Here is a 19,053-nt window from a genome sequence, read left to right as displayed (position 1 = left end):
AGCCAACATAAATATTTCTCCTCCAGGAATGCGGGTTAATTAAAAGGAAATGAATGAGTGGAAGCATCCAATCCAGACCCACAATAGGCGAGTGCCCTGGCCTGCCCTTCCCTCCCACCACCCCCAGCACCGCCAGCACTGAGCGCAACCCTGTCTCTGTCTTGGCCCTAACCTGCTGCTAAGGCCAGTTGAGGCTAAGATTCTTTTCAAGGAAAGCAAGCCCTGCCTGTGTGTAGGCTCACAGGCCAGGGACGGGAAGGAGACAGTGTTCTGTCCCCTCCACCCAGCATCCTTGTCACTTCTCAGGACCTCCCTCCACTTCTGTCCCCTGGCTGAGACAGATGGACTCCTAAGGAGCACACAAGAGGAGGGGAGGGGCCTGGGTTCCAGAACTCACCCCATGGTACCTTACTAGTTGGTGGAACAAGCCAGACATCTTTCTCAGCATCAGTTTAAATCTGTAAAACAAAAGATTTTTCACTCGCTGCCCTTGAAGTTGTCTTCCCAAGCAGCCAGTCTGGTTGTCCACATTTATAAAGGGGAACATAGCACTGGTGATTGATTATAAGAGAGAACTTAAACTCCATGAACGCAGGAGGTCAGTATGTTGTTCACCACTGTATTTCTACTGTGGTGTTTGTTGAATGAATAAATGAATCAATGGATAATGTAAGGGGCAGGGGGAAAGCAATCCAGATCTAAGGTAGCTCAGTATTGTTTTCTTTATAGACACAAATGAATGTGGTGTCAATCATAGCCATTTGGGAATGTAAAACAATAACCTGTGAAAGAACTTTCTGGCAGCATGACATGTTTCGAATACCGACCTGGAGTTGTCACACATGAAGCACGATAGTTCTCCTACTAGTATGCTGAGAGACCTCCTGGGGAATGTCACTTTCCTTTATAAGATTTTACTTTTATATTTTCTAGCTGCCTTGCCAGATTTTCTTACTGAACACTGTCAGGCAATTCTGCCAAGTGGGACAACCAAGTTAGTGCATGCTACTGCTTGATTAGGGACAAAGGGCTAGTTGGGAGATCCATGAGGCCCAGATCTAAGCTGAGGAAAGGAGCAAAAGGCCTTTGCTGATAGAACTGGAAGTGAAGCACTCCAGCACCCTGAAGGGCAGCATGTATCCTGAACGGAGGGAAGGTGAGCCTCTCTCCTCAGCAGGTGTTAGTGGGACCAGAAGACATGTAGGGATGAGGCCAGGGATTTGAGGTCTGCCCTTGCTGTTGTCTCAGTTTGGAGCATGGGAGCCATTCTGCTCTCACTGATTGACCCTTAGAGCCTCCTCCCATTTTACCCACTTGGAGCTATTCTTCCTCTGTGCTCTCCTCTACAAGAGATGAGATGAAGTCTTCTAGCATTTGACCCATTCTGCTCCAGAGGGTTGCCTGGCACCCAGATCCAGGACCAGCCTAGGGGAAGGAGATGACTGGGAGGCTCCTTGGGCTGTAGAGGGTCTTTCAGGAGTTAGTTCTTCCCTTCCCGAGCCCCATTCCATCAGCAAGTCCCTGCTGTACTGCTTCCTTCTGAGAAGACAATGAGAAGCACCACAAGTAGCAAGGTCTTAGCCACTGAGTGAATGTATCCGTGGAAGATTTATGGGCATGATTTCCTAATACTTGGCAGATGAACCGCAGTCAGGCCAGGATAACTACTTAGGCCATCAGGGAAGTGAGGCCCACAGAAGGATAGTATCCAGGCAAGGTGGGAGGGAGGAGAGGGCCTAGAGGTTACATCTTCCATGCACCCTTCCCCATAGCCCCAAGAATAAGTTCAATACCTGGAAAAAAAGACAGATGTCACAGTGACTACAATAAATTAAGGTTCAAGGTACTGAACTTCCTATTAACAGTTTCATTGCAGGAAGTTTACATATTGAAGGAAAGTATCCAGTTCTGAATCCTGCCTATTTGAGAATCAGGTTAGTGAAAAGGAGGGATCCCAGCTTCTCATTCCTCATGACCTGTCTTCAGAGGTGCAAACCAGGGTCTGAAGGGAAATTAGCTTTATTTATCTCAGTCTTGGCTCAGATAAGATCCTTTGGGGAAGAGTAGAGGTAAAGTTGGTTGCTAGGAAAATGTAGGTTAGGAGCACAGAGAAGCTTATTTGAAAGGGTAGGAAATAACTGGCACTCTCCCCTTACCTCTTTCCTGGGTGTTGTGGGTATGTGTCTGGGGCACCTTGGATGGTTGTCTAAGAAGGTCGTTGCCCCACTGGCAAAGTCCATTAGAGACAAGACAGGGGTGAGTGGCACCCTTGGTTTTCATCAAATCAGCCCTCAAGGTTCTCACTTCCTCCATCTTCAACTTCCGCCTCTAAGAACCAACCCCTAAAGACATGCTTTTTCTCGGGTCAGTTTCCCCAGTATCTCTTTCAGAGAAAGAAGGAGGGATAAGGGGAGGGAAAGTAGAGATTCTTGGGGAGTCTATGCCAGCAGTTAGGGGATCAGAAGCACAGGAGGGCTTCTGCCCAAGGAAGGTGTGGCTGTGGCAGAGAGCTGACAGCAGGAAATAGGGGAGTAGGGATAGAGGGGGGAAGATGGGGTAAAAAAAAAAAAGCCATGCTTTCTCTGGGCCCTGCATAACTCAGGAGGGTTCTTCCAGTTCCTAAGTTCCACAGGCTAGGTCAGGCATTATAGCAGGCAGGACCGGGAGAAGGAACGCCCATTCTCTTCGAAGTCCTGGGAAGATCAGTAGCTCAGAGTCTCAGAGCGCTGTCAGGCCTCAGCGTGGTGGGCCGACGATGCCGACAGCAGAGAAACTGTGGAAACAGGCTGGAAAGTGGCGAGCTCCGGAGAGAATGCAGCAGCTCTCTCCCTCGGGATCCCTGGCCTTGGTAATGTGGGGTCCCTATTCCCTAGATTCCTCACTACTGGGGGTCTCTAAAAAAAGCCAAGGACCAAAGGGGAAACAAGAGAGGGGAGAGGAGTCGCTTAGGGTTTTCTCCCGGGTTCGTGCGCCGCGCCCCCCCGTGGCCGGTCCGCGCGGCTGCAGAAGTACTTGGTGACTCGCCGGCGGCACTGCTCGCAGCGGACCGCGCAGCACCAGTGAAACTTGCAGTTGCAGCTGGACACGGTCTCGGCGCGGCGCTCCTCTACCGCCAGCCCGCAGTCCCCGCAGAGTCGGCGGCAGCTGCGGCGCTCCCAGCGGCCCAGGGCCCGGCCGCGCCGCAGGCACTCTCTGCCTTCGGTGCCCAGCAGCCCTAGCGTCTTGTTCTCCAGGCAGTAGTCCGGGGAGTCCTCCAGGTGCACCAGCTCCCGCGTGGAGATGGAGCGAAAGGTGTCAGCGATGGCGCCGCGGCCCGCCGCGCTGTTGCCTGCACCCTGCAGCAGGTCCACCTTGAGAGCTGCGTGGTACTTCTCTTTCAGGTGCGCGCCCACCTCTCGGAACTCCGGCAGCTGCAGCCAGCAGGTCTGCGTGGTGCAGCTGCCAGACACCCCGTGGCACTTACACGTGCGTTTCATGGTGCCCTTCACCGCCTGGGGAGAGAGCTAGGAGTGAGCGGGCCAGGGATTGCGCCCCTGGGGAGTCTCGCCGTCTGGCGAGTTGCGAGGCTTCCTGCAAGTCTGCCTGGCCAGCCGGCTTGGTACCACGTTTGCCCAGTCAGATAAAAGACTTGACGGGCTGTCCACACCTAGGCCTGGTAGTGGATGGAGCCAGGTGCCTGATTCCAGGGGCTGCAGGACTCACCTTGCGGCCAGCCTCGTTGTTGTGCAGGTTCATAGCTGCCCGAGCATCCTGTCCTGTCTCCAGGGCATCGACGAACTGCTTGGATATTGCCTCTCCGAAGCCCACGTTGTCGCTGCAGCCTCCCCACAGCCAGCCTTGGCCCCCTGGAAAACGTGGTGGGAAGAAAGGCCGTTGAGCAGGCTGCAGGGAGCTTCCTGGGCTGCTGGTTCTAAGTGGGTTAGGGGGATTGAGGAAGGATTCAGGAGGGGCGAGTGCACCCGCTCCAGAATAGTTTCACTCCAGATTTATTTTTGACACCTTTGTACTCCTGGCTTCAGCCCATCCCCTGCTCAGGACTCCATGACAGAAGTAGCTACCAGGGGAGGCAGGTGCCTGCTCCCTGGGCTATGTTCCTGGCCTTCCGGCAGAGTGTACACGTGCTCTGCCAGAGACTGACTTCCGGAAGGCACAAAATGGTGTGGAAAAGGTGAGGAAAGTGCACACACTGACGGGGAGAGAGGCCAATTGAGATAATATGGAACAGCAGTTGGTAGTTGAGGTGGAGGGCAGAGGCTTGCAGAGGACAGTGGAGGTAAACAGGAAATGAGATAGGGATGGGTGTAAGGTAAGGGAGTTAGAGAAGGTGAGGTTCGAGAGAAAAACACAAGACGGGCACTTCACAGGAACAGATCACCTTTAATGAGGCGAGAAGGGGCAGCAGTCAGATTAGTGGGCTGCTGTGCTAAGTGGCACCCCACGCCAGTACTCTTGCCTGGAAAATCCCATGGACGGAGGAGCCTGTTGGGCTGCAGTCCATGGGGTCGCTAAGAGTCGGACATGACTGAAGTGACTTAGCAGTAGTGCTAAGTCAAGAAGAAAGTAGGTATATATAGAAAACATATATATGCGGAGATACATTGTTTTGAGGGGGTCTGTTTTTTCTCATCATTATTTTTGACTAGTTAGCTTTCAACAACTGGGGCAAGGAATTCCTGAGACCAGCCAGAGAGGGATCCCAGGGATCAGCTGGGAGCTGAACGTAATCAGTCTTAATGTCCATTCCTTTCTTCTGGGAAGAAAGTGCTTTATTCTGTATAGAACAGTGGGGAGGTCCTGGAGGGGAGTTTTAACTCCAGGCTATTTTGAGCCTTGTAGCTTTCCTTCATTAGGCAGTGTGGAAGGGCCCCCCTCCCATGGTTGAGACAGTAATAGGTTAGAATCTGAAGGGACTGTTCTTCTTTTATTATTGTATTTAAATTAAGGGAACCACCCAGTGAGAGAAGGGCTCCCAGCTACCTATAGCCTTGCTTGTCACTGTAGCGCTTGGGCTCAAAGTGGTCCACCTTGATTTTCCTCAGATGTAGAAGACTACCACCCTTCTTCACTCCACCAAGTATCTGCCAAGCTTTTCATTGCCTGAGTGAACTTCACTGGGCTGCCCTACCCACCCCCAAGGCCACTACTTACCCAGTTGCCCATTGCGGGAGTCATCACAGCCACAGTTGTCAAAATCCCCAAGGCTGCAGTTTCTAGTCAGAGTGTACATGACCCCGGCAGAACTGATGGCGTGCACAAATGCTGTCTCCCGATTAGCTGACAGGAACCAAAAACTGAGTCAGAGGGAGGAATTACAGCCCAAAGACATACCTTTAATACCATCACTGTACCCTCCTCACTCCGCTCTGTTCTGTTGGGTTGGCCAAAAAGTTAGTTCAGGCTTTTCCACAGGGTCTTATATGGAAAACCCCAACAAACTGTTTGGCCAACCAAATATCTTGCCACCTTTATAATGTACCTTACTCTCTTCCAGGATCTGTTCCAGTCCTGGTCTCAGCTCAGCTCTTCTCTCTTCCCTTCTTTTCAGGTTATACATTTTATGACTGAGTGGTTAGAGTATTGTTGATATGGGTGGCATTTAGGTGGGAAGGAAACCAAGAAAGAAATGGGGAAGAATCTGAAGGTCAGGGTGTAAAGAGCCCATCCCCACTTTCTCTTGGAACATGGAAGTCTGAGAGGCTTCTGAGAGGCGCTAGCTAGACCTCAATCATTTCCTGGCATGGCCACTTCTGTATGGGAATCTGGTCTCCAAGTCAATTCCCACTTGCCCTGTACCTCTCTACTGAGCCTGCTAAAGGAAGAGGCTAAGAGGCATGAAAATATATGACCTCTACTTACCTACCTATTTATATTTTGAGGAAGCTAGGAGGCTGCAGATGGTATAGGATTGGGGATGAGGCAAGGGCCATTTGTTGAGTAGAGAGGGTGTCAGTTAAGAAAAAGAGGAGCTGGAGCAAAAAACAGAGAAGATACTAGAGAGGGAGATGACCTGAGACCAGAGACCAACAAAGGGAAAGAGGAGGCTTGGTTCTGTCCCTGGAGAGTGGGGCTCTGACCTGTGGCCAAGGGGTCCAGGGACCTGTGGCTGAAGCTTTCCTTACCACCGCGAAGGCCACCATGGCTGGACAGCTGCAGGGCTCTCTCAGGGCAGTTCCAGCGGTCCCAAGCAAACTGGTATTTGCATTCTTCAATTCCACTCTGGGCACCAGCTGCCACGCTGCTGGAGTAGATCAGGTAAGCCTGCAGGGACACAGGGGTCAAACTTCAGACTCATAGCAGCTGAACTTGGTAGGCATTTGCCTTAAAGTGGCCAAGCACGTCTTTTCCTGCCCACTTTCCCACTCCTCCAAATTAATGACAGAGTAAGCACTTTCAATATGCTGTCTCATGTAACATCACAAATAACCTTGTGAAATTGGTACCCCTTGGTGGCTCAGAGGTTAAAGCGTCTGCCTGCAATGCAGGAGACCTGGGTTCGATCCCTGGGTCGGGAAGATCCCCTGGAGAAGGAAATGGCAACCCACTCCAGTATTCTTGCCTGGAGAATCCCATGGACGGAGGAGCCTGGTGGGCTACAGTCCACGGGGTCGCAAAGAGTCGGACACGACTGAGCGACTTCACTTTCACTTTATAGAATAGAAACTTAAGGCTCAGAGAGGTGATGTAAAACACTTTGCTCAAGGTCCCACCACTAGCAAATGGTGGAAGTAGGAATGAAACTGGTATTTCATTAGACTCTAGATCTCACTCTGTTCACTGTACTCTGTCACTTCAAAGTGAGACTCAATTACACGATTCATGAATTCTCAACTGTTTTCATCCTATGAAGAGAACATTTTGTAGCTGGAAATATTCTTAGAGATCATGTAGTAGAATGCCAGCATTTTAAAGATGGAGAACAGCTTGCCCGCCCTGTGCTAACTATATGGCTAACTATAGCGTGACACTATGAAAGAAAACTTTTATTCTGGTCATAAATTCAGAGTCAATATTCCTGAGTTCTTGTCCTGGCTCTGACATTAGTTCGCTGTGTGATTTGGGGTGTATCCCTTTCCATGCCACAGTTTTTCTGCCTAAAAGATACACAGTATAATAAAAGATGTGGATATAATGACAAGAAATTGACATGTATAGTCTTCAGTCAAGAAGCTAAGTGAAGTCCAAATAAATCAAAGGAATTTTTTTCTTACCTTTGGACCAGTCATCAGGAAATTGTTCACTGACCTAGAAGAGAGAGAAACCACAGCATAATAGAGATACACCGATTCATTTCTAATGCCAAGTGTTTTAAGAATTACTTCAGCAAATATATAGGCATACCTCAGGGACGTTCCTGGTTTGGTTTCAGACCACTGCAATAAAGCAAATATTGCAATAAAGCTAATCACATGAATTTTTTTGGTTTCCCAATACATATAAAAGCTATGTCCACACTATACTGTTGTCTATTAAGTATACAATAGCATTGTCTTAAAAAAATACAATATATGTACCCTAATTTTAAAATACTTTATTTTTTCATGGATTTTACAGCCTTGGCATTTACTTGTTTATTTTCGGCTGTGCTGGGTCTTCATTGCTGCATGTGGACTTTCCTTAGTTGTGGGTGGAGTGTGGGCTTCTCGTTGCCACTGCTTCTCTCATTGCAGAGCACAGGCTCTAAAGCGCTGACTTAGTAGTTATGGTAAACAGGCTTAGTTGCCCCATGGCATGTGGAATCTTCCAGAGCAGAGACTGAACACAAGTCCCCTGCAGGTGGATTCTTAACCACTGGCCCACCAGGAAAGTTCTAAAAAAAAAAAAAAAGCTTATTGTTAGAAAGTGCTACCCATCACCTGAGGCTTCCTGAGTCAAAATCTTTTTGCTGGTAGAGGGTCTTGCATTGATGTTGATGTCTGCTGACTGACCGGGGTGGTGGTTGCTGAAGGCTGGATTAGATATGGCAATTTCTTAAAATAAGACAGTAAATTTCACCATATCGATTCAGTCTTCCTTTCATGAATGATTCCTCTGTAGTATGCAGTGCTGTTTGATAGTATTTTAGGGTAGAACTTCTTTCAAAATTGGAGTCAATCCTCTCAAATAGTGCCACTGCTTTATCAACTAAGTTTATGTAATGTTCTAAGTCCTTTGTTGTCATTTCGACAATCTTTACAGCCTCTTCACCATGGGTAGAGTTCATCTCAAGAAACTGTTTTCTTTGCTCATCCATAAGAAGCAACTTCTCACTCATTCAAGTTTTATCATGAAATTGCAACAATTCAGTCACATCTTCGGACTCTGCTTCTAATTCCAGTTCTCTTTCCACCTGCAGTTATTTCCTCCACTGAAATCTTGAACTTCACAAAGTCATCCATGAGGACTGAAATCTACTTATTCCAAACCCCTGTTAAACTTGATGTTTTGACGTCTTCCCATGAATCCTGAATGTTCTTAGTTATCTAGAATGGTGCAGCCTTTTCAGAAGGTTCTCAATTAACTTTGTCATGGCAGTTATAGCCTTATAAAATGTATTTCTTAAATAATAAGACTTGAAAGTCAAAATTATTCCTTGATTCATGGGCTGCAGAATGAATGTTGTGTTAGCAGGCATGAAAAATAGCATTAATCTCACTGTACATCTCCATCAGAGTTCTCAGGTATATTGTCAGTGAGCAGTCATATTTTGAACCAAATCTTTTTTTTCTGAGCAGTAGTTCTCAACATTGGGCTTAAAATATTCAGTAAACCATGTTGTAAACAGATGTGCTGTAATCCAGGCTTTGTTGTTCCATTTATAGAGCAGAATTAGCATAATTCTCAAGGGCCCTGGAATTTTCAAAAGGGTAAATGAACATTGATTTCAGTCTATATCACGAGCTGCCTTAGTCCCTAACAAGAGTCAACCTGTCTTTTGAAGTTCTGAAACTGGACATTGACTTTTCCTCTCTAGCTATGAAAGTCCTAGATGGCATCTTCTTTCAGTAGAATGCTGTTTCTTCTCCACTGAAAATCTGTTGTTTAATTTAGCCTCCTTCATTAATTATTTTGACTAGATCTGGAATCTGGATAATTTGCTGCAGATTTACATCAGCATTTGCTGTCTGCCCTTACATTTTTATATTATGGAGATGGCTTCTTTTCCATAAGCCTCATGAACCAATCTCTGATAGCTTTAAACTTCTCTTTTGCATCTTCCTCACCTCTCTCAGAGAAGGCGATGGCACCCCACTCCAGTACTCTTGCCTGGAAAATCCCATGGGCGGAGGAGCCTGGTGGGCTGTAGTCCATGGGGTCGCTAAGAGTCGGACAGGACTAGGCGACTTCGCTTTCAATTTTCACTTTCACGCAATGGAGAAGGAAATGGCAACCCACTCCAGTGTTCTTGCCTGGAGAATTCCAGGGACGGGGGAGCCTGGTGGGCTGCCATCTATGGGGCCTCACAGAGTTGGACACAACTGAAGCGACTTAGCAGTAGCAGCACCTCTCTCAGGCTTTACAGAAAAAGAGTTAGGTCCTTGCTTCAGGTTAGGCTTTGGCTTAAAGGAATGTTGTGGCTGGTTTGGTCTTCTATCCAGACCACTAATACTGATACTGTCTCCATATAGACTGTTTAATTTATCACTCTTTTTTTTTTTTTTTTTGGCTGTGTTGGGTCCTCACTGCTGTGCAGGCTTTTCTCTAGTTGCAGAGAGCGGGGGCCATTCTCTTGTTGCTGGTCGCAGGCTTCTCATTGCTGTGGCTTCTCCTGCTGTGGAACACAGTCTCTAAGGTGCGTGTGGACTTCAGTAGTTGCAACACATGAGCTCAGCAGTTGTGGCTTCCAGGTTCTAGAGCACAGGCTCAGTAGTTGTGGCACACAGGCTTAGTTGCTACATGGCATGTGGAGTCTTCCTGGGTCAGTGATCGAACCTGTGTCTCCTGCATTGATTGGCAGGCAGATTCTTCACCACTGAGCCACCAAGGAAGCCCCTCACTTATCATTCTTGTGTTCTCTGGAGCAGCACTTTAAACTTCCTTAAGAACCTTTCCTTTGCATTCACAATGTTTGGGAAAGAAGCCTAACTTCCTCACTAAACTTAATAATTTATAGCTTTTGATTTAAAGTGAGTGATTCTTGTTTTTATTGGAACACTTAGAGATCATTGTGGTATTTTCAACTGGCCTAATGCCAGTATTGTTGTGTCAGGGAATAGGGACGCCCGAGGAAGGGGAGAGATGAAAAGGACTGGTGGGTGGATCAGTCAGAACCCACCCATTTATTGATTAAGTCTGTAGTCTTATATGTCCTTTTAGGGAGTGACATAGAATATGGATTATAGAAGGCATAGTGAGTGTGTAATGTGAGGAGAGCCAAAGAGGAAGGAATTTAAGTGTATATGTGTTCCACCTAGGGACAGTAATATGATTAAAGGAAAGATGCTAACAGACAGTGGAAGATGGAGACGGCTCTACAGAATGCGGTTCAAGCAGCATGCTACTACTACATGGAGCTGTACGCTTCCCATTCCCTTTACATACAGTTGCTGATGACATGACCCAGGCTGGTGCCAAAGGGTTTCTGTCTTTCTGGACCCTCTCAGCTCTTCTCAGACCTTTTGTTTAACTCCAGACTTGCATAAATACATATAATATATAAAACTCAGTTGTGTCTGACTCTTTGTGACCTCATGGACTACAACCTAACAGGCTTCTCTGTCCATGGAATTCTTCAGGCAAGAAACCTGGAATGGGTTGCCATTCTCTTCTTTAGCTGATCCAGGGATCGAACCTGGGTCTCCCACGTGGCAGGCAGATTCTTTACCAACTGAGCCACCAGGGAAGCAATATATATATAAAGGAACTAGGGTTTGAGGCATAATTTATTTATTTATTTATTTATGTTTTGGCCATGCTATATGGCTTATAGGACCTCACTTCCCTGACCAAGGACTGGACCTGGGACCCCTGCAGTGGAAACTCAGAGAGCTAACCGCTGGACCACAGGAATTCCCCCAACTATATTCTTGACATCACTTCAGGCTTTAATAGGCAGCTCAAACTTAACATGACCAAACAGTTTTGATCTTTGCTGTCACCATTTCAAACCTGTTCCTCCCACTGTCTTCCTCATCTAAAGAAAGGACAGTTCTCTCTTCCAGCTGCTGGGTGTCATCTTTAACTCCTTCCTTTCTCTCACACCCTGTATTCAGTCTGTCATCAACTCCTGCCAGCTCCAGTTCAAAATATATCCAGACTCTAACCAGCTCCCAGCACCTTCACTGCTGTCACCCTGGTCCAAGCTGTCATGATCTCTTGCCTGGACTGTTGTTATAGCCTGCTAACTGAACCCCTTGGTTCTACCCTTATTCTTCCCATAATCTATGCTCAAGATGATTGATCCCTTTCAAAAGTGATCCATTTAAAATATAAATCAAATTTTTGCCACTCTGCTCAAAATCCTCTAGTGTTTTATTTTGATTCTTAAATCTCACATAGAACGATAGCCAAATTCTTATTGTGGTTTATGAGATACTATGCAATCTGGTACCCAGTTATGCCTCTGGTCTAATCTCCTGCTACTCTCCCCTCACTTAATCTGCTCCAGCCAGACTGGTCCTTTTGTTCTTCCAGCACACCAGGTACTCTCCAGCCTCTGGAATATTGCATGGGCTATCTTTTCTGTCTGGAATGGTTTTCCCATATAAACATATAGCTTGTTCCTTCACTTGCACTGGCCTTTTAATCAAATGAGTCATTTTCCCTGAAGCTTTCCTGGATAATCTGTTTAAAAATTGCAACTTCTTCCACCCCCTCTCTCTGCTCCATTTTTCTCCAGGACACTTTTCATCATCTAAATGCCAAGTTTTAAATCTTTATTTGTATATTCTCCTTCCACTAGATTGTAAGCTTCATTAGGCAAGGGTTTCTTTTCTTCCCCCTTGTTTTTTTCTTTTGGTCTGTTTTGTTCACCAAATATTATCAATGCCTTGAACAGTGCCTGAGGATAGTAACCATTTAATAAATATTTGTTGAATGAAAGAACAAAGGAACTCACATTTAGGGGTGAGAGCAGGAAGAAGTATCATCTGAGGAAACTCAGAAGGAACAGCAATCTAGAGAGATGGGGAAAGGAGAGAATCCTTGATTCATGCGCAAGGTCTTACCACCATGAATATGCAATATTTCCCAAATCTTTACCTCCAACCCTGACTTCCATCTTGAGATCCAGAGCTACGTTTTCAAACAAATGCTAGACTTCTCTACTGGGAATGCTTCAAATTGTGATGGCAATGTTTATGTTTATTTTTTTAATTTTTACCATTTAATATGAAAAGCACACCTTCCAAATAACTTCAATTTAAATATTAACATTGAGAATATCATATGAAGACTCATGGGATGGATTAAAACTTGAGTTTTTTTCTTACAGGGGGAAACACACAGCTATTAGCAAGCACTCTCAAAACAGTATATTCTTCGTAGGTTGGGGTGGGATAGGCAGTTGGTGCAAGGGACAAGAGAATAATAGATTATCTGTGAAAAAGTCCTCCTGGAGATTATAATTAGCCTGCCTCCCCATTCTCATGCTGGTTAAAAGTCACTATTATATTAAGAGAAAAACTCTAAGTACTTCTTTTTAAGAGTTAAAAAAAATTTGCTATGTGTTCTTGAAATCAGCAAAGTGAACATAAGAAAAATAGGGAGCTATAATAAAAAAGATAAGAGCAAAAGTTAAAGAATTAGAAGCCAGAAAAACGGTAGTTTTATAGGGCTGTCTTTGAAAGATAATAAGATAGCAAATCTCTAGCTAGAGCCATCAAAAAAAGAGGAACACAAATACATACAATTAAGTTGGTGTGTGCAAAGAAAATACTATAAAAGATTTAAATATATCCTATTTTCTTTAAAATTTTTTTAAAGTACAGATGATTATCTAGGAAACTATTACTAAATTTGCCTTATTATGAGGCAGAAAACCTGAGAGAGGAAGTTCTAGAGCCAGAGGGTCAGTGTCTCAGCTCTGCTACTTATTAACTATGTGACCCTGGGAAAGAGACTAGTCTGTGCTCAGTTAACCTCAACTATAACTAATGGGGTTATGATATGGCAACTTCAGAGGCTATTGAGAGGGTCAGATGAGATAATACTTATATAGGACATATGACAAATTGGGGGAAATGCTTACAATATATGACACATGAAGAGCTCTTACATATTTAAAAGAACAAACAACATTTAAAAAAAAAAAGGACATGAACGACATAAATCCCAAAAGAAATAGAAATAGCCAGTAAACAGTGGAGGACAGAATGTTTAAAAGTTAACTCATCTTCCCTGCCAACTAGCCACTTCTGACTTCACTGTTCCCCGCCCCCGCCCAGTCTCTCTCAATCCATTCTCGGAATCCAACCAGTTATTAAAACCCAAGTGTATCTTGCCTTTGCAATATGTTTCACATACAAGCTCCCTCTTTTCTTTCTCATTGTCTCAGTGACTCACTGTTGCAGCCTGAGTTGTAGCCCCCGACCTAAACCACTACAGAGCTCTAGTGATTAACCTCTCTATTTCACAGTTTTCATACAATTCCTGTCAGGTACAGTCTGAGCTAGATCAGCCTTCCAAAAGCCTGATTCCAATGTCATCCTACTCAAGAATCTTTTGTAGTTCTCCAACTCTGGCCACTTAAGGCCCTCCATTATCTGACCCTACATCCCTTTCCAGCCTCATTTCCCATTAAACACCCCTACTTGTCTAGTCCTCTAGTCAGGCCTCTGCTGTGCTTAGTTGCTCAGTTCTGTCTGACTCTTTGTGACCCATGGACTGCAGCCCACCATGCTCCTCTGTCCATGGGATTCTCCAGGCAAGAATACACAGAGTGGGTTGCCATGCCCTCCTCCAGAGGATCTTCACAACCCAGGGATCAAACCCAAGTCTCCTGCATTGCAGGCAGATTCTTTACTGTCTGAGCCACCAGGAATCCCCTAGTCAGGCCTAACCAGTTGCTATTCTTGGAAATCCATGCATTCATGCCTCTATGCCTTTGATTATGCTGTTCCATTAATCTTACCTATTCTTAGCATTGTCAGCCAGTAGTGCTGGGACAACTGGATAGCCACATACAAAAGAATGAGGTTGGATCTCTACCTCATAGCACATAAAAATTAACTAAAAATGAATTACAGACCTAAGTGTGAGAGCTAAAACTACAAAAATGAAACTCATAGATGAAAACACAGTTTTAATTGTTCATGACCTGGAATCAGGCAATGGTTTCTTAGATATACCAAAAGCACACGTCATCAAAGAAAACATAAATAAATTAGACTTAATCAAAATTAAAATTTTTTATGCTTCAAAAGACACCATCAAGAAAGTAAAAAGACACCCCATAGAATGGAAGAAAATGTCTTCAAGTCATATATCTAGTTAGACTCTACCCAGAACATATAAAGAGCACTTCAACTAAAGAGTGTAAAGGCAAATAGCTCAATTTGAAAATGAGCAAAGGACCTACTGTATGGCACAAGGGACTCTACTCAATGCTCTGTGGTGACCTAAATGGGAAGGAAATCCAAAAAAAAAGGAGTTATATGTATACACATAGCTGATTCACTTTGCTCTACACTGGAAACTAACACAACATTGTAAAGCAAGTATACTCTGATAAAAATTAATTGAAAGAAAAATAAAATGGACAGAGGATCTGAATAAAAATTTCTCCAAGGAAGGTGAACAAATGGCCACTAACTACATGATAAGATGCCAGACATCATTGCACACTTCCTAAGGCACTTCAGTCGTGTCTGACTCTTTGCGACCTTATGAACTATAGTCTGTTCATGGGATTCTCCAGGCAAGAATACTGAAGAGGATGCCATGCCCTCCTCCAGGGGATCTTCCCAACCCAGGGATCGAACCCACATCTTCTGTGGCTCTTGCACTGCAGGCAGATTCTTTGCTACTGAGCCACCAGGGAAGCCATGTTGTTAGTTATAAAACTACAAATAAAAAACACAACAAGAATTCACACGCACTAAACTAAAAAAACTATAACAAGTATTGTCAAGGATGTGGACGAATTAAAACATACATTTAATGTATGAAATTTAATTTCATACATTGCTGGTGGGATTACAAAATAGTGTAACTACTCTGGAGAACAGTCTTGCAATTCGTCAAAAGGTTAAACATAGAGTAACTATATGACCCTGCAATTCCACTCCTAGGCATTTACTCAAGAGAATTAAAAGCATGTGTCCAGCAAAAACTTGTAATACATGAGTGTTCATAGCAGCATTATTCATGATGGCCCAAAAGTGAAAACAACCCAAATGTCTATCAAGTGGTGAATGGATGAATAAACTGTGGTCTGTTCATACAATGGAATATTATTTTGCCATAAAAAGGAATGGAGTACTAATGCTACATGAATGAACCTTGAAAATATCATTCTAAATGAAAGCCAGACACAAAAGGCCATACATTATATGACTCTTTTTATGCATATGTCCAGAACAAGCAATTCCATAGAAACTGAAAGTAGATTAGTAGTTGCCAAGGGCTAAGGAATGTGAAGTCAGGTGGGCCTTAGAAAGCATCACTACAAACAAAGCTAGTGGAGGTGATGGAATTCCAGTTGAGCTGTTTCAAATCCTGAAAGATGATGCTGTGAAAGTGCTGCACTCAATATGCCAGCAAGTTTGGAAAACTCAGCAGTGGCCACAGGACTGGAAAAGGTCAATTTTCATTCCAATCCCAAAGAAAGGCAATGCCAAAGAATGCTCAAACTACCGCACAATTGCACTCATCTCATACGCTAGTAAAGTAATGCTCAAAATTCTCCAAGCCAGGCTTCAGTAATATGTGAACCGTGAACTCCCTGATGTTCAAGCTGGTTTTAGAAAAGGCACAGGAACCAGAGATCAAATTGCCAACATCCGCTGGATCATCAAAAAAACAAGAGATTTCCAGAAAAACATCTATTTCTGCTTTCTTGACTATGCCAAAGCCTTTGATTGTGTGGATCACGATAAACTGTGGAAAATTCTGAAAGAGATGGGAATACCAGACCACCTAACCTGCCTCTTGAGAAATCTGTATGCAGGTCAGGAAGCACCAGTTAGAACTGGACATGGAACAACAGACTGGTTCCAAATAGGAAAAGGAGTATGTCAAGGCTGTATATTGTCACCCTGCTTATTTAACTTATATGCAGAGTACATCATGAGAAACACTGGACTGGAAGAAACACTAGCTGGAATCAATTTTGCTGGGAGAAATATCAATAACCTCAGATACGCAGATGATACCACCCTTGTGGCAGAAAGTGAAGAGGAGCTAAAAGCCTCTTGATGAAAGTGAAAGAGGAGAGCGAAAAAGTTGGCTTAAAGCTCAACATTCAGAATATGAAGATCATGGCATCTGGTCCCATCCCGTCATGGGAAATAGATGGGGAAACAGTGGAACCAGTGTCAGACTTTATTTTTTGGGGCTCCAAAATCACTGCAGATGGTGACTGCAGCCATGAAATTAAAAGACGCTTACTCCTTGGAAGAAAAGTTATGACCAACCTAGATAGCATATTCAAAAGCAGAGATATTACTTTGCCGACCAAGGTCCGTCTAGTCAAGGCTATGGTTTTTCCTGTGGTCATGTATGGATGTCAGAGTTGGACTGTGAAGAAGGCTGAGTGCCAAAGAATTGATGCTTTTGAACTGTGGTGTTGGAGAAGGCTCTTGAGAGTCCCTTGGACTGCAAGGAGATCCAACCAGTCCATTCTGGAGGAGATCAACCCAGGGATTTCTTTGGAAGGAATGATGCTAAAGCTGAAACTCCAGTACTTTGGCCACCTCATGTGAAGAGTTGACTCATTGGAAAAGACTCTGATGCTGGGAGGATTGGGGCAGGAGGAGAAGGGGACGACCGAGGATAAGATGGCTGGATGGCATCACGGACTCGATGGACGTGAGTTTGAGTGAACTCCGGGAGATGGTGATGGACAGGGAGGCCTGGCGTGCTGCGATTCATGGGGTTGCAAAGAGTCAGACACAACTGAGCGACTGAACTGAGCTGAACTGAACTGAACTGAACTGAAGGACTAAGGGGTGGAAGGATGGGACATGGCTGCTAATGGATAAAGGATTTCTTTTTAAGGTGATTAAAATGCTCTAAAATAGATTCTGATGAGGGTTGTACAGATTTTTTAATATCCTGAAACCCATTGATGTGTACTCTTTAAGAGGGTAAATTTTACAGTGCATGAATTATATCTCAATTAATATGTACAAAAAGGATAGCAAGGAGAGATAAGAAAGCCTTCCTCAGTGATCAATGCAAAGAAATAGAGGAAAATAATAGAATGGGAAAGACTAGAGATCTCTTCAAGAAAATTAGAGATAGCAAAAAACTTTTCATGCAAAGATGGTCACAATAAAGGACAGAAATTGTATGGACCTAACAGAAGCAGAAGATAGTGAAAAGAGGTGGCAAGAATACACAAAAGAACTATACAAAAGAGATCTTCATGACTCAGATAATCACGATGGTGTGATCACTCACCTAGAGCCAGATATCCTGGAACACAAAGTCAAGTGGGCTTTAGGAAGCATCACTACAAACAAAGATAGCGGAGGTGATGGAATTCTAGTTGAGCTATTTTGAATCCTAAAAGATGATGTTGTGAAAGTGCTGCACTCAATATGCCAGCAAATTTGGAAAACTCAACAGTGGCCACAGAACTGGAAAAGGTCGGTTTTCATTCCAATCTCAAAGAAAGGCAATGTCAAAGAATGCTCAAACTATTGCACAATTGTACTCATCTGACACACTAGTAAAGTAATGCTCAAAATTCTCAAAGCCAGGCTTCAACAGTATGCGAACCATGAACTTCCAGATGTTCCAACTGGATTTAGAAAAGGCAGAGGAACCAGAGATCAAATTGCGAAAATCCGTTGGATCATCAAAAAAACAAGAGAATTCCAGAAAAACATCTACTTCTGCTTTATTGACTATGCCAAAGCCTTTGACTGTGTGGATCACAACAAACTGTGGAAAATTCTTCAAGAGATGGGAATACTAGACCACCTGACCTGCCTCTTGAGAAATCTGTATGCAGGTCAGAAAGCAACAGTAAGAACTGGGCATGGAACAACAGACTGGTTCAAAACTGGGAAAGGAGTACATCAAGGCTGTATATTTTCACCTTGCTTATTTAATTTATATGCAGAGTACATCACGAGGAACGCTGGGCTGGATGAGGCACAAGCTGGAATCAAGATTGCCAGGAGAAATACCAGTAACCTCAGATATGCAGAGTACATCACCTTATGGCCGAAAGCAAAGAACTAAAGAGCCTCTTAATGAAAGTGGAAGAGGAGAGTGAAAAGTTGGCTTAAAACTCAACATTCAGAAAACGAAGATCATGCCATCTGGTCCCATCCCTTCATGGGAAATAGATGGGGAAACAGTGGAAACAGTGACAGACTTTATGTTTTTTTGGTGGGGAGGGGCTCCAGAGTCACAGCAGATGGTGACTGCAGCCATGAAATTAAAAGATACTTGCTCCTTGGAAGAAAACTTATGACTAGCCTAGACAGGTTATTAAAAACCAGAGACATTACTTTACCAACAAAGGTCCATCTAGTTAAAGCTATGGTTTTTCCAGTAGTCATGTATGGATGTGAGAGTTGGACTTTAAAGAAAGCTGAGCACCGAAGAATTGATGCTTTTGAATTGTGGTGTTGGAGAAGGCTCTTGAGAGTCCCTTGGACACCAAGGAGATCCAACCAATCCATCCTAAAGGAAATCAGTCCTGAATATTCATTGGAAGGACTGATGCTGAAGCTGAAACTCCAATACTTTGGCCACCTGATGCAAAGAATTGTCTCATTTGAAAAGACCCCAATGCTGGGAAAGATTGAAGGCGGGAGGAAAAGGGGCCGACAGAGGATGAGATGATTGGATGGCATCACTGACTCGATGGACATGAGTTTGAGTAAACTCCAGGGGTTGGTGATGGACAGGGAGGCCTGGTGTGCTGCAGTCCATGGGATGGCAAAGAGTCAGACAGGACTG

General features: G+C 44.4%; 1 protein-coding gene across 2 annotated transcripts in view; it reads right to left on the bottom strand.

Moving 5' to 3' along the window:
- Positions 1-707: 707 nt before the first annotated feature.
- WNT8B (Wnt family member 8B) overlaps positions 708-19,053 on the bottom strand; it is a 33,007-nt gene continuing 14,661 nt past the window's right edge. Inside the window, exons 2-7 of one of the 2 annotated variants that reach the window (XM_042239074.2) lie at positions 12,035-12,092; positions 7,209-7,242; positions 6,120-6,258; positions 5,149-5,274; positions 3,703-3,845; positions 708-3,491 (exon numbers count right to left, since the gene is read on the bottom strand). In XM_042239074.2, coding sequence (XP_042095008.1) covers positions 2,946-3,491; positions 3,703-3,845; positions 5,149-5,274; positions 6,120-6,258; positions 7,209-7,242; positions 12,035-12,036 — 990 coding nt within the window. In that variant the 5' untranslated portion in view covers positions 12,037-12,092 and the 3' untranslated portion in view covers positions 708-2,945. The remainder of the gene's footprint in view (positions 3,492-3,702; positions 3,846-5,148; positions 5,275-6,119; positions 6,259-7,208; positions 7,243-12,034; positions 12,093-19,053) is intronic. The other variant, XM_042239073.2, reaches the window with a different exon arrangement.

This window comes from Ovis aries, chromosome 22 (assembly GCF_016772045.2).
Source record: "Ovis aries strain OAR_USU_Benz2616 breed Rambouillet chromosome 22, ARS-UI_Ramb_v3.0, whole genome shotgun sequence".
Classification (NCBI taxonomy): Eukaryota; Metazoa; Chordata; class Mammalia; order Artiodactyla; family Bovidae; genus Ovis; species Ovis aries.
Note: the sequence above shows the minus strand (reverse complement) of the source record. Positions and strands in the feature narration are given on the sequence as shown.